At 44.1% G+C, this 12,455-nt stretch overlaps 1 protein-coding gene across 4 annotated transcripts in view; it reads right to left on the bottom strand.

Moving 5' to 3' along the window:
* TBCE (tubulin folding cofactor E) overlaps window positions 1–12,455 on the bottom strand; it is a 109,486-nt gene that overhangs the window by 57,782 nt on the left and 39,249 nt on the right. For all 4 annotated transcript variants that reach the window (XM_054975090.1, XM_054975071.1, XM_054975098.1 and 1 more), the window contains exon 5: window positions 264–455. In XM_054975090.1, coding sequence (XP_054831065.1) covers window positions 264–455 — 192 coding nt within the window. The remainder of the gene's footprint in view (window positions 1–263; window positions 456–12,455) is intronic.

Here is a 12,455-nt window from a genome sequence, read left to right as displayed (position 1 = left end):
TCATGAATATGCCATCTTTGTTTGTTGGTTGTGTTTTTACCTTTGGATTTTATTGTAAATTGTAATTTATTTTATCAAAAGAAGTGACTGGGTTTTTACAAAAAAAATGTTGAAATAAAGTGCATTCCTATAATGCATTATATATGTGGTCATACTAATAGCACAGAAGTCAGCTCCACAGATACACACACCAATATAAATTGAAATAGACACTCTAGAAACATATTCATAACACCAGTACTACCCCAAGAAAATATACTTGCTTTTGCTTTTCTTTAATTGAGTCAAACCCAACACGTTCCACTGTCTTCCTTCCTATTACCAACGATGCTTCTGTTTCATTTTCATTATCCTGTTCATCATCATCCAATCCATACCGCTTCCTTACAGCAGAAAGGAAATCCACTCCAAAATTTGCCTTATTTGGACGGATGAAGGATCCCCCGGTAGGGTGCCTGAAAGAAGATTTAAAAGAAAAACAGTACTTGCAAAAAAGTTTTCAGTTTTAAAGCGGTCTTTCAACAGCCTGTGTTGCTTTTGAAAAGAAAGCTTTTTAAGTGGTAGTTTAAGGCATCTTCTCAATGCCATACTCCTTTAGCTTTATTAAACTTACTTAAGGCTTTCCTTTAAGTAGCTACTGACTTGAGATCATCACACCTTTGCTTTCCCCTTAGGACAGGTAATAATCAATGATACCTCTAATACTTGCCATAATAGATTTAATTTTCTGGCAGCATCTTCCCCTCAAAACATACCAGATGAAGAGGGAAACACTTAGAGTGCAATCCAATGCAATGTTTCTCCAGTGTCAGCACGCTCATTTCAATGAATTTAGACTGAAGTAGCTTTGGTGATTATGGTACAAATAAGTCTGCAAAGACCCAACACATTTCATCTCCCCCAATCAGAAACATGATGTATTGTCAGAAACATGATGTTCATCTTTGTGGCTTCTGGGTAGTCCTACATTGGGACTATGTGTGTGCAGGTCAGCCACAGAGATTTCCAGAGCTTTCTAGAAGATTAGGAGTGCCCCAACTACATTTAAAGAAGAAAAGCTTCTGTCTTTCCCATCATCATGGCTCAAGAGAAGCCTCTTCAATATGCTGGAAAATGCCAACTGGATTAAAGGCACCTGCTCCTTCCCTGGCATCCTCAATTACCAAGGGCTAAGTCCAGAGCTGTGGCCTGTCAGAGCCTCCTCACAATGGCTTTTCCCAAAAGCTGTGGCTTCATGACAGCCTGATTGCTTCCCTGTCCCCCTTGAGTGCCAAGGGCTAAGTCCAGAGGTATGGCTCATTCGTCAAGGCTACAGTTGCATGTCAGCCTGATTAAAGGCACCTGCCCCCTTGGTTCTGAAGGAAGAAGTCTGGAAATGTGGCCCAACAGAGCCCTCAGTTCCAAGATTCTTTCCCAAAGATTTCGCCTTCATGCTTGCCTGGATAAAGGACACTCCTCTCCTTGGCTGTATCAGCTCAGAGGGAAGACACCTGGAGGTGTAGCATAACAGATCTCTTGGTCAGAAGGCTGAGAGGCTTTTTCCTAAAGGGTTTGACTGCCTACCAGCCTGAATAGGCCCCTCCACCCCTTGGCTGTGTGGACTCTGAGAGGAAAGATGTGGAGGTGTAACTTAACTGAGGCCTTTAGAAATATGCCTGCCTGACTCAAGGAATCCCTCCTCCTCCCAGGCTGTCCTTGGTTCTGATTCCGTAGAGGCAGGAGTTAATACAGCTAAAACAGTGACATAGCAGCTTGGAACTATCAATGTAACGGTGGGCTCCTCAGCTACTTCTGTTTTAACAGAGATGATAAACCTACACTTCTAAGCCCAATGTTTCTTGAAGGATTTTTTTTCTTGTTGGTTTCATATATGCTCAAACTCCCCTTTTCCTACCAGGGAATGGTGCTGGCTCTCCTTAGGGTTCTCAGTCTCGTTGTAAGATTCAGCAGTCATTTTAAAAAATGCAGAGGTCTCTTTTAGACAACTCAGAATAACTTTATTCAGCAGAAATGAAGAAAAAACACAAGGTCTAGCATAGGCCTTCCCTACCAGTCATTCAACCAGCTTGTACAGAATGAGTAAAACCTGGACAGGAATTGCTCCAGATTTAGTATCCTGGGACTAACATGAAATAGACTCCACAGCTTTAAAATTGCCTTTGCAAGGAGAGTCTTGACACAATTGTGTTCATCCTGTCTCTGGGGACATTCCTGCATGACCCCATTTCTATCAAGAGCCAGTTTGGTGTAGTAGTTAGAGCACTGGGCTAGGATCTCGGAAATCCAGGTTCTAATGCCATTCTGCTTTAGTAGGCTTGCCTGTGGCCTTGGGCCCATCACATTCTCTCAGTCTGGTTTGCTTTGCAAGATTTTTGTGTGGATGAAATGGAAAGATATAAGATGTTATAGCCACTTTTGAGTTCCCACTGGGGCTGGGAGGTGAGGTTTACTTAAATTCCACACCCATCTTTTTAAAGGACATCTTATGTTTCTAGTCAGAAAGGGTACACCAGGGCAAGTCCTTAACACAAATTTTAATTGAACTGGCTGCTGTCAGGGGCCCTGCTGCAATACTTTAGCAGTCATCATTATTGTTGGTGATGGCTGCAGATTAAATAGAACTTCATCTCTAATTCAGTCACTGTAGACTGTGAATGCTATAAGCTGTTAACCTATGTGGGAAACAGAATTCCCCTGCTGCAAGTTTTCCTTTAAGCTGCTAATCAACAAGTAATTATGACCCTTTTACCGTCCCCTTTGAAGGGAGCTTAAAACATGTGTTAACCTTATTGTGGGACATAAAGGGTACTGGCCATAGTATTATAAATTGAGGCTAGTGAACATCTCCAATAGGAGATTCCATCTTTGTAGAATAAAAGTCCACTGGCTCCATTAGGTCTAACCAGGGCTTTTTTTGAGCTGGAAAGTCCCGGAACGGCATTTCAACACCTCTTTAAAATACCCACGTGACTGGCGTGATGTGGGTGTTTAAAAAATGGCCTGTTTTGGCCATTTGGAGACTGTTTGGGGCCAGATTGGGGCGCTGCCAGGCAGGGGAGGGGTCCCTTGCCCAGCAGCAGCCCATTGCAGGCCCTTTCGGACTTGATCTAGGCCCTTTGGGCCATTTTGCGCCCATTTCAGGCCCAAAACGGCCACGTTTGGGCCTGAAATGGCCAGGATCGGGCCACTGTCTGGCAGGGGAACACTCCCCCACCTGGCAGCGGCACAATCCTGGCCCATTTGAGCCCCTTTCAGAGATTTTGGGCCAAATTCAGGCACAAAATGGCCAGGATTGGGCCCGAAATGACCAGCATCAGGCCCCTGCCAGGCAGAGGAAGAATCCCCCACACAGCAGCAGCCAGATCCTGGCCATTTTGGGCTATTTTGAGCCATTTGGGGCCCAATTTGGGCCAAATTGGCCAGGATGGGGCCTGAAACAGCCAGGATCAGTCCTCTGCCAGGAGGGAGAAGACTCCGCCAGCCAGCAGCAGCCCGATCCTGGCCCTGGCCATTTTGGGCTCCTTTTGGCCAATTTTGGCCAGAATCAGGCACGAAACAGCCAGGATCAGTCCTCTGCCAGGCGGGGGAGTGCTCTCCTGTGTGGCAGCAGCCTGTTCCAGCCTGATCCAGGCCATTTCAGGCCCATTTTAGCACAATTTGGGCCCAGAATGACCCAGATCAGCCAGGTTTGGGCTGCTGCTCGGCGGGGGAGAGCTCTCCCGTGCAGTACCAGCCTGTTTCAGGCTGACCCGGGCCATTTTGGCCAAATTTGGGCCGGAAATAGCCTGGATCCAGCCACTTCTGGGTTGGGGAGTGCTCCCCCACAGCGCAGCGTCCTGATCCAGGCCGATTCAGGCCCAATCCAAGCCAAATTGGATCCCCTCATAGAGCACAGGAGAGGTCCCTGACTGCTTGATGATGTCACTTCCCGGAAGTGACGTCATCCTGCAGTCCCAGGAGAGCGCATGCACACTGTGCAATGTGTCATCCCAGGAGTTGCCCCGGGTGAGAGTTCCCCCACATCTTTCCACCAGAAAAAAAGCCCTTTGCAATGAGCTTTAGTGAGTTCAGTTTACTCCTTCAGGAATCTGTGTTTCACAGATAACTGTAGTGTATGTGATGAGTCTCTTTCTTTAATCTGGAACTGGACTGCCCTAGGGGAGAAACAGGTTTGCCGTCAAATTCTTTAAATTCATTTGTCGATCCTCAGTGATGATTTGCTCTATAAGAGAAAGTAAAAGTTCAGTGATCTGCTGCCTTGTCCACTACTCACAATTTTCCTACAATTCTTTTTCACATTTCGCTAAAAAGACCCAAGCTCTTCCCCACCTTTCCTTTCAGGGGAGGTTGCCTGTCCTCACATTAATTGAACTATTTCATTCAGTATTCTTCCGGAGACTAAAATAGGGTGCTACTTTTGAGTGTTCCTTATATTTATTTATTTATTTATTTGCCTTCAATTTCTATTCCGCCCTCCCTGAACTGGCAGGCGCAGGGTGGATTACATTCTATAAAACAGCGCATTAATAACAATGATTTAAAATTTTAAAATTAAACATCATAAAATATAAAAACAGTACAATAAAAGTATTTAAAAGTACAAGGAAGGCAGCGCAGGAGTAATCAGTTTATCAATTTCAGTCTGCCCCCAGTCCACCATATTAAGATTCCTTGTTAAGGATAGATGGAAAAGTGTATTTTAGGTCCAGATCATCTAATGTTGTGTATTATAGATTGACATTCACCCACCGGTGCTTCTAAAGAAGCAGGGAGCTCTCTAAAAAGTCTCTTACTTTGAGAGCTTCACACCCACTTCCTTCAGTAAGTGAACTTGCTATTTTCCTGATGTCTGACTGCAGGAAAACAGGGTTGTACTTACCTGCAACTATTGTTTATCGAGTGGTCTTCTATGCAAGCACATATCCCTCCCTCCTGCCCCACTGTGAACTCTCTGGAATCTTAGTTTCTGAGGTGTCTCTGGTGATGGCATGGAGAGAACTGAGGGAACTGTACCCCTTTTCCTTGTCATGTGATGATTTTGGTGGGAAAGCACTAAAGGGAAGGGGGGCACTCCTAGTCTTCTGGAAAGCTCTGGAAATCTTCTCTGTGGCTGGCCTGTGCGTTCACAGTCCCAATATATGCCTGCACAGAACACTACTCGATGAACCACTTTTACAAGTAAGTGTAACCCTGTTTTACTGTAGCACTGTTTCTCCTTCAATAGCCATCATTTTTTAACAGGGCATCCTTTCTACATTTTACTTTTCTGGTTAGACTTGTTACCATCACCTCACAGGGTATAAACCAGACCAATTAACATTACTGAGTTAATACAGAAAGATTAGAATATGAATGCACTCCAGGAAATGTCTACAACAATTGACAAAATCAAACTTCCAAAGTTCTTCATTTAGTTTTCCTCATACTCTCTCCCATATTTTATTTTGCTCACTGCTCTGAGACAGTAACAGATTTTTTTAAAAGAAACACTACAGCTATTCTCATTTGAAGCTTTGAGCTATAAACTTAAGTCATAGCAAAGGTAACAGTCCAACACTGGCTAGCCAGACCAATTATCTGTTTAAGCATATGTTCAGAAAAGTCTGATCATGGATACTGAAATAATTTCAGCTAGCCCTCCAGTATATATACAATCATTTTTCATTACAGTAAGATAATAAACAATTTGCTGTGCTATTTTATTAATGCAAAAAAGGCAGATCTTTAATTCCTCGAGCTATGTATTTTTTTCCTTCTTACTTCATGTTCTGAAAAGGAGTGGCATTTTCAGATAATGAACTAGGAAGTCTGATATACAGACTAGACATGAGCACGAATTGAAATATGAAGCAAATTTCATCACAAAACAGGCCGTTCTGTGTATTGTGAAACAGCATTTTGTGGGGCTGCGGTTATCACGAAATTATCACGAAATTCACGTCTTTTTGGTCTGTTTCATTAGCTTCGTGAATGATTCGTAATTGCAGACAGGCTGGCGCCGATCCATTGATTCCCTAGGCAACAATGGGCCCAGACCTTTTGTTGCCATTGGAAACCCCAATCATACCCCACTTACCCTTGATTGGCAGCTCTCCTAGCCATCTGGAGAGCTTCCATTCTGCCCTATACAGCCAGGAGCTGGGGGTCAATCCCCTAGGCAACCAAGGAAGTGGGCCTTCTGTAACCATGGGCACACCAATATCACCTCTCCAAACCCTGTTAGGCATGTCTGTCAGCCAACCACAGACCTTCTGTTCTTGGGATGAATGGCGGGGTTTTGGAGAAACATCCAGCTTGTCTTCCATATCCCAAACTCTTGGGACTGTTCCTGCCTAGTGTCACTCCGTCTTTCCAGCTCAGCTCCACACCACGGCCAGTCCTTCGTCCTCCTCTTATCCAGCAACTCTCGGTCCCCGTTTCAGCCATGCACTCTGACAGCACTTCCCTTCCCACCCTCCCTGGTGACCTTCCCAATCAACATATTGCAAACTGGGAGGGTAGGTGGAGGAGAGCCTGCTGAAGTCTCCCTGAGAGTTTGGCATCTCAGGGTATGAAGGAGGCCATTGAAATGCCCCAGGTTCTGACAAATCACAAAACTAACAAATTATTTTGGCAAACATGTCAATTTCATGAAGTTTCATGATTCACAATTCGTGGATCGTGACAAAACATGAAACTCTCATTTTGGTTCTTTTCCATTTCGTGCCCATGTCTAACGCAGACATAGTGGAATTTGACCAGTTTTGGATAAATTAAAAAATAACAAAGTAATCTGGCACAAACCAGAACGCAATTTTCTTTAGAACAAAGCAGTATCGTGTTCGTTTTACAAATGAAACCGGGGGCTACTACCTCAATAAGTGTGGCCAGTTTTAAATCATGCATTTGCTGTACATGCATTGAATGCAATCTGAGAATTAATGCACATGTAAAGAAAAATCCACTGTAACCTGTACACAGACTGTGTGTGCATTCACTGTAATTTGAGAACAGAACAGGTATTTCTATACACATTCCTGCTGAGTGAGCATCTTCCTAGCCTTTTTGGAATTGTACAAATAATACTTAATGCAAATGGGCAATTAAGCTTCCCTTGTAAATCACCATAAATACAAGACTTTCTAAACATCAGCCTTAGTTAAAAATAACTAATTTATTTCAGGAAATGAGAATGACTAGCACAAAATTGCATTTTCCAAAGAAAACAAGTTGGTGAGACTATAAAGGGCAGGAACTTATTATTTTAAAAATGTATGTGCCCCTGCTTCAGAAACTACTTGAGATGACTTGATACAAATAAAATAAACAACATTAAAAACAAACCAACAGGTATTAAAATACTCTCAGTCCAGCAGCCATGCTACCAACAAATATCAGCAAAATTGAATTCCTCTGCAGGATTTGAACTAAGCATCTAATTATCTCCTTCAAAGCAGCAGAGACTGTTATCCTGCTGCTGCTCAGTAGAATGGAAGTATGTGTCATCTTCACTTTTTTTTGGTGGGGGGGACTACAATGGGGAAGTTTATTCTTATTCTACTAGGTCCCACAGAATGGGAGACAAGTCTCTGCTCTGTTTTCTAGAACTGTACATCATCATTACTGCACTGAAGTCTTCAATGACAGTGGGAAAGTGAACAGTTGGATCAACTGTTCTCTTAACAGATTAAGTGGTTAATCAGCAAGAGCCAAGGAATCCTTTCTTCCAAACCTATCAGATAATCAGCACTGTGAACATTGTGAAAACAACGAAGCCCCTGACATTATGTTTTTCCTCATTTCCTCACACACTTCAGTATTTTACAAAATTTTCTGTTTGAGAGTTATTTCTGCAAATATAAGAAGACTCAGATCAACTGTATGCTTCATATTCACAGCACAAGTAAGAGCCTCAAATATATTCTATAGGTGAAGAAAAAGACACGTGTGTGACCATTTAAAAAAGCATCATTGATGTTCAAGACCGCAGTCAGTTTAGGCTATTGGAGCAAAAATGTCAGGAAGTTTCAGAGGAGATGGCAACAATATTAGCATTAAATGATGAAGTGTTTGAAATCCTAAATTAAGTTTGCTACAAAAAAGCACTGAATACAATATGCAGAATAGCAAATTAAAATTCAATGTTTTCATAATTAAATTTAGAATCTTCACATGCAATGCCAGAAAAGTCCAATAAAGTTGTACTAAAGCATTCCTCTTTCTCGATGCCCGCTCCTTTCATCAACATTCTCAGATGGTACTAAATCATAGAATCATAGGGTTAGAAGGGATCTCCAGGGCCATCTATTCCAATGTCCTGCACAATGCAGGAAATTCACACACACACACCCAATACACACACCCAGTGACCCTTGCTCCATGCCCAGGAGACAGCAAAACACTGTCAGGATACCTAGCCAAACTGGCCTGGGGAAAATTGCTACCAGTCCCCAAGGTGGCAATTGGCATTACCCTGGGCATGTAAGAAGGGGCCACGGGAACTAAGCACTGATGTAACACTTTCTGTCCTCGCTCTTATGGCATGTCTAGGTTCACAGAATCATGACCTTTTATCAAATAATATTTAAAGTGACTACATATATTGTGCATATCTTAAAGTGGTCAACATTCCACCAGGGATTCCTCTTTCACATATCAATAAATACAATCAATAAATACATTCAATAACTATTCCATTATAGTTCAATCAATACAATAAATACATTCAATAAATATTAGAAAAGACAAATTGATGGCTGCAATTCAGCACTTAATATCCCAGTAACACAGACCTTGTATTGCTTAACCCCAGCAAAGGTTCCTTTAAATCGTTCAGGGAGACACTGGGGAAACAGCTCCAGGGAGAATAGCCAACAGGTAAGTGGTTTCCAATGTTATGCTGTCTAACGTTTCTTCTTTTTCAGGTGCACTTGTGAAGGACAAAGATGGAAGAGCTCCAAGCCTTCCTAGCCCTAACTGGGGCCAGGGCTGGATTTAGGGGGTGCAAAGGGATCGCTTGCCCTGGTCGCTGCCAAAGTGTGTGCTGGGCATGGTTGCTAGCTGGGAGCGCGCGGAGCTGGCGGCAGCGACCACCAGGAATGGCAACACTCAGTGCAGAGGCCGGGCCACGCGGGAGGCGGCATGGCCCCGCAGCACTTAGCAGCCTTCCCAGCCCCTCTGCTCACACCCTTTCCCTGATTTGCCTCCTGCGTCCTCAGCACAGGTGGCGGCAGAGCCAGGCAGGGAATGCCTTATGTGCCAGCGTGAGCCAGGCAGAGGGAGTCCACCTTCAGCCAGCAGCCCCATGCCTGCTCGCTCCTCTCGCCTCCGCCACCCTGAGAACTTCACTGGTGAGCAAGCTTGCCCCCCCTCCTCGCCAGAGTTGGGATTAGCAGCCCTCTCTTCCCAGCCAGGCTAAGGAATGGGAGCCCTGCCTAAGACTCAGATGGTCACCTGAGGGTGAGTCACTCTCCCTCCCTCCGCTGGTGCTCAGCTGCACCCTGGTTGGGATGTGCGGTTGGGCAGAGAGTCTCTGGTCTGTTTGTGTTTGCACAGAACTTTCCAAATCTGTTCACCCAGCTGGCCAGTTTCTGAACTCTAGTGGAGGCTTACGTTTCGGGCCAGCCTGCACTGGAGGATAATGAGCAGGGAGGCAAGTGGCCCAAATCATGAAAGCTCCTGGGCGATGATGTCACTTCCCAGAATTATCAATATAATTCTATAAAGACACCAGTATCTTTAATATATGATGGTGCCTTTTTCACTGTAGGCTGGAGGAACGAATCGAGGTAAAGGGCCAGTGGCTCCAAGATAGAACAATACTGGAGATTACTGGTCTCCCAGCATTTTGTAAAATTCTTTGCATTATTGCCTATAGGGATTGCTCAATAGGATATTTCGGTTATATTGATAGTGGGTCCCTTTAAGACAAATCATTTAATCAATTCGAGTAGAAGTTAAAAGACTGAAGGGTATGAGGAAGGGCGCACATGGCTAAGAATGCAGGCACTGCTCTCTGAGATGTATAAGATAAGTGAGATATATGGTGGTAAGTTTAAAATGCATACTTATGAGACTTTGATATATGATGCTCATTTATTAGTTTTATTGTTAGAAATTTTTGCGTTTATAGAAAGTGTTGCAGTGGACAGAACTCTTGACTCTGAGGAAGTCTTCAGATGAAATCTGTGTGACAATAGCCAGTCCCACTTAGGGCTAAGAGGGCTTGGAGATTTTCCATCTTTGTTGTCCACAAGTGCACCTGAAAAAAAGAAAAAAAAACGTTAGACAGCATAACATTGGAAACCACTTACTTGTTGGCTATTCTCCCCAGAGCTGTTTCCCCAGCGTCTCCCTGAATGATTTAAAGGGACTCCTAGGCATCGTTTGGCTTTGGTTCTTGCTGAGGTTAAGCAACACAAGAACTGTGTTACTGGGATACTAAGTGCTGGATTAAGGCCGTCAATTTGTCTTTTATAATATTTATTATTGTATTAATTGAACTGTGATGGAATTTTTTTTAATATATTTATTGATTATATTTATTGATATGTGATAGAGGAATCCCCGATGGAATGTTGAGCACTTTAAAATATGCACAATGCACATAGTCACTTTAAATATTTGATATAAGGTCATGTTATGAATAGAGAAAGTTAGTGTTTTTTCTCTTGGCTGGGGGTTTTCTCCTCTTGTATTTTCCTGTTTCTTACCAGGAGTGCTTTCTGTTTGTTGTTGGATTCACAGAATCAGCATTGCTATCAGATGGCTATCAAGCTTCTGCTTAAAAACCTCCAAAAAGAGACTCCATCACCTCTCAAGCAAGCCTGTACATCATCGTGTCTTCTGTGCAGTCGCACATGGGAACTGCACATGCGTAAGCCAGCTATGGACCTATCAAAGCTCCAAAAAGTGCGGGACGCTTGCCCAGCATTTCACACACGTTTTTCAGTGGGCACGGCTATAAAAGACATGGTGAGCAGATCCATCCCTCAGTTCTTCTTTAGCTGCCGCTAAAGAAGGAGATGCTTAGAGCTCCTCTCTCCAAACAGCAAGAAGATATAACTTTGAAGGCACTCTTCAAGAACTGTGCACTGTGGCGTTTGTAAACCATTCACACCTAAAGCCCAGCATGAAAGGGCATTGCACCTGAAAACTGCTCTTTGGGAGTCAGCGCTGAAAGGTTTCTCCAATTCCAAACTGACTAAAGCTGCTAAAAAAGGAGCGCAGAGCCCAGAACGGGCCTCCTTGGAAACTATTACTTCGGCTCCAAGTGCTGATAATATGAACCAGTAGGTCCTCCTACTTCAGCCCCAAGTACCAATAACATGAACTAGTCAGTTCCTACTAAAGATTCCAGCCTACCTCAGTTTTCTTCCAAGCCGCCATTGAAAAAAGCCAAGCTGAAGTTGAGGCATGCTGATAAGCACCCGGCTCAGAGACCACAAAAGAAACAATGATCCTCTGCTTTGGTTCATCTGCCTAGGTGGCATCCAGTCCACCTGAGGTTCTGAGAACTCCTTCGTCGACTCCTAGGTGTCGTTTGGCTTTGGTTCCTGCTGTTCTAGACAGTGAAATACTAGACTTCCTTGAACTAGGAATGGCTTTATCTCTATTACCACCTTCCCCAGTGAGACGTGCACAGAAAGAAGCGGCTTCTTTGGCTCAAACTGACACCAAGACTTGTCTAGAGGTCGTCAGTAGGAGTGTGCAAGGCCAGCCTGATTCAGTAAACCTGATTCAGTTTTAACCGAATCAGGAAACCGTTTCGGTATTCTCATTTCGGTAATAGATTCGGCTTTTCGTCTTGATTCGGCCATAGTTTTCAATGAGAAAACCTCCTGGCTTTCCGGGAGCCAGGAGGGGGAGCATTTTCTCACCGAATCAAGCCAAACTTGGTGGGGACCTTCTCCCAAATCCTCTCTAACAACTCCCCAAGTTTCAGAAAGATTGGACTTTGGGGAGCCATGTTATGCTCCCCCAAAGAAGGTGCCCCCATCCTCCTACACTCTCCATTGTTCTCTATGGGGAAAAACAAGTCATCTTTCTAGGTGGCTTGGGATGGCATTTTGCAAGCAAAATGCCCCCAACTTTCAAGGTGCCTGCTCCCACCTGTCCTCCCACCCTCCACCAAGTTTCAGGCAGATTGCACTTTGGGGGGCCATTTTATGGCCTCCCAAAGAAGGTACTCCACCCTACTATTCCCTGTGGGGAAAAAAAAAGAGGCTTGTCTGGCTAGGGGTAGCATTTTGCACGCAAAATGTCCCCAACCTTCAGGGGACCTGCTCCTACCTGTCCTCCCTCCACCAAGTTTCAGGGAGATAGCACTTTGAGGGGCCATTTTATGTCCTCCCAAAGATGCTGCTCTTAGCCCCCCCCCTCCATTACTTTCTATGGGGGAAAAAACAGCGGCGTGTCTGGCTAGGGGTGGCATTTTTAATGCAAAATGCCCCCAACCTTCAGGGGACCTGCTCCCA

The sequence above is a fragment of the Eublepharis macularius genome, chromosome 1 (genome assembly GCF_028583425.1).
Source record: "Eublepharis macularius isolate TG4126 chromosome 1, MPM_Emac_v1.0, whole genome shotgun sequence".
Classification (NCBI taxonomy): Eukaryota; Metazoa; Chordata; class Lepidosauria; order Squamata; family Eublepharidae; genus Eublepharis; species Eublepharis macularius.
This window is presented reverse-complemented; position numbering and strand designations above follow the sequence as displayed.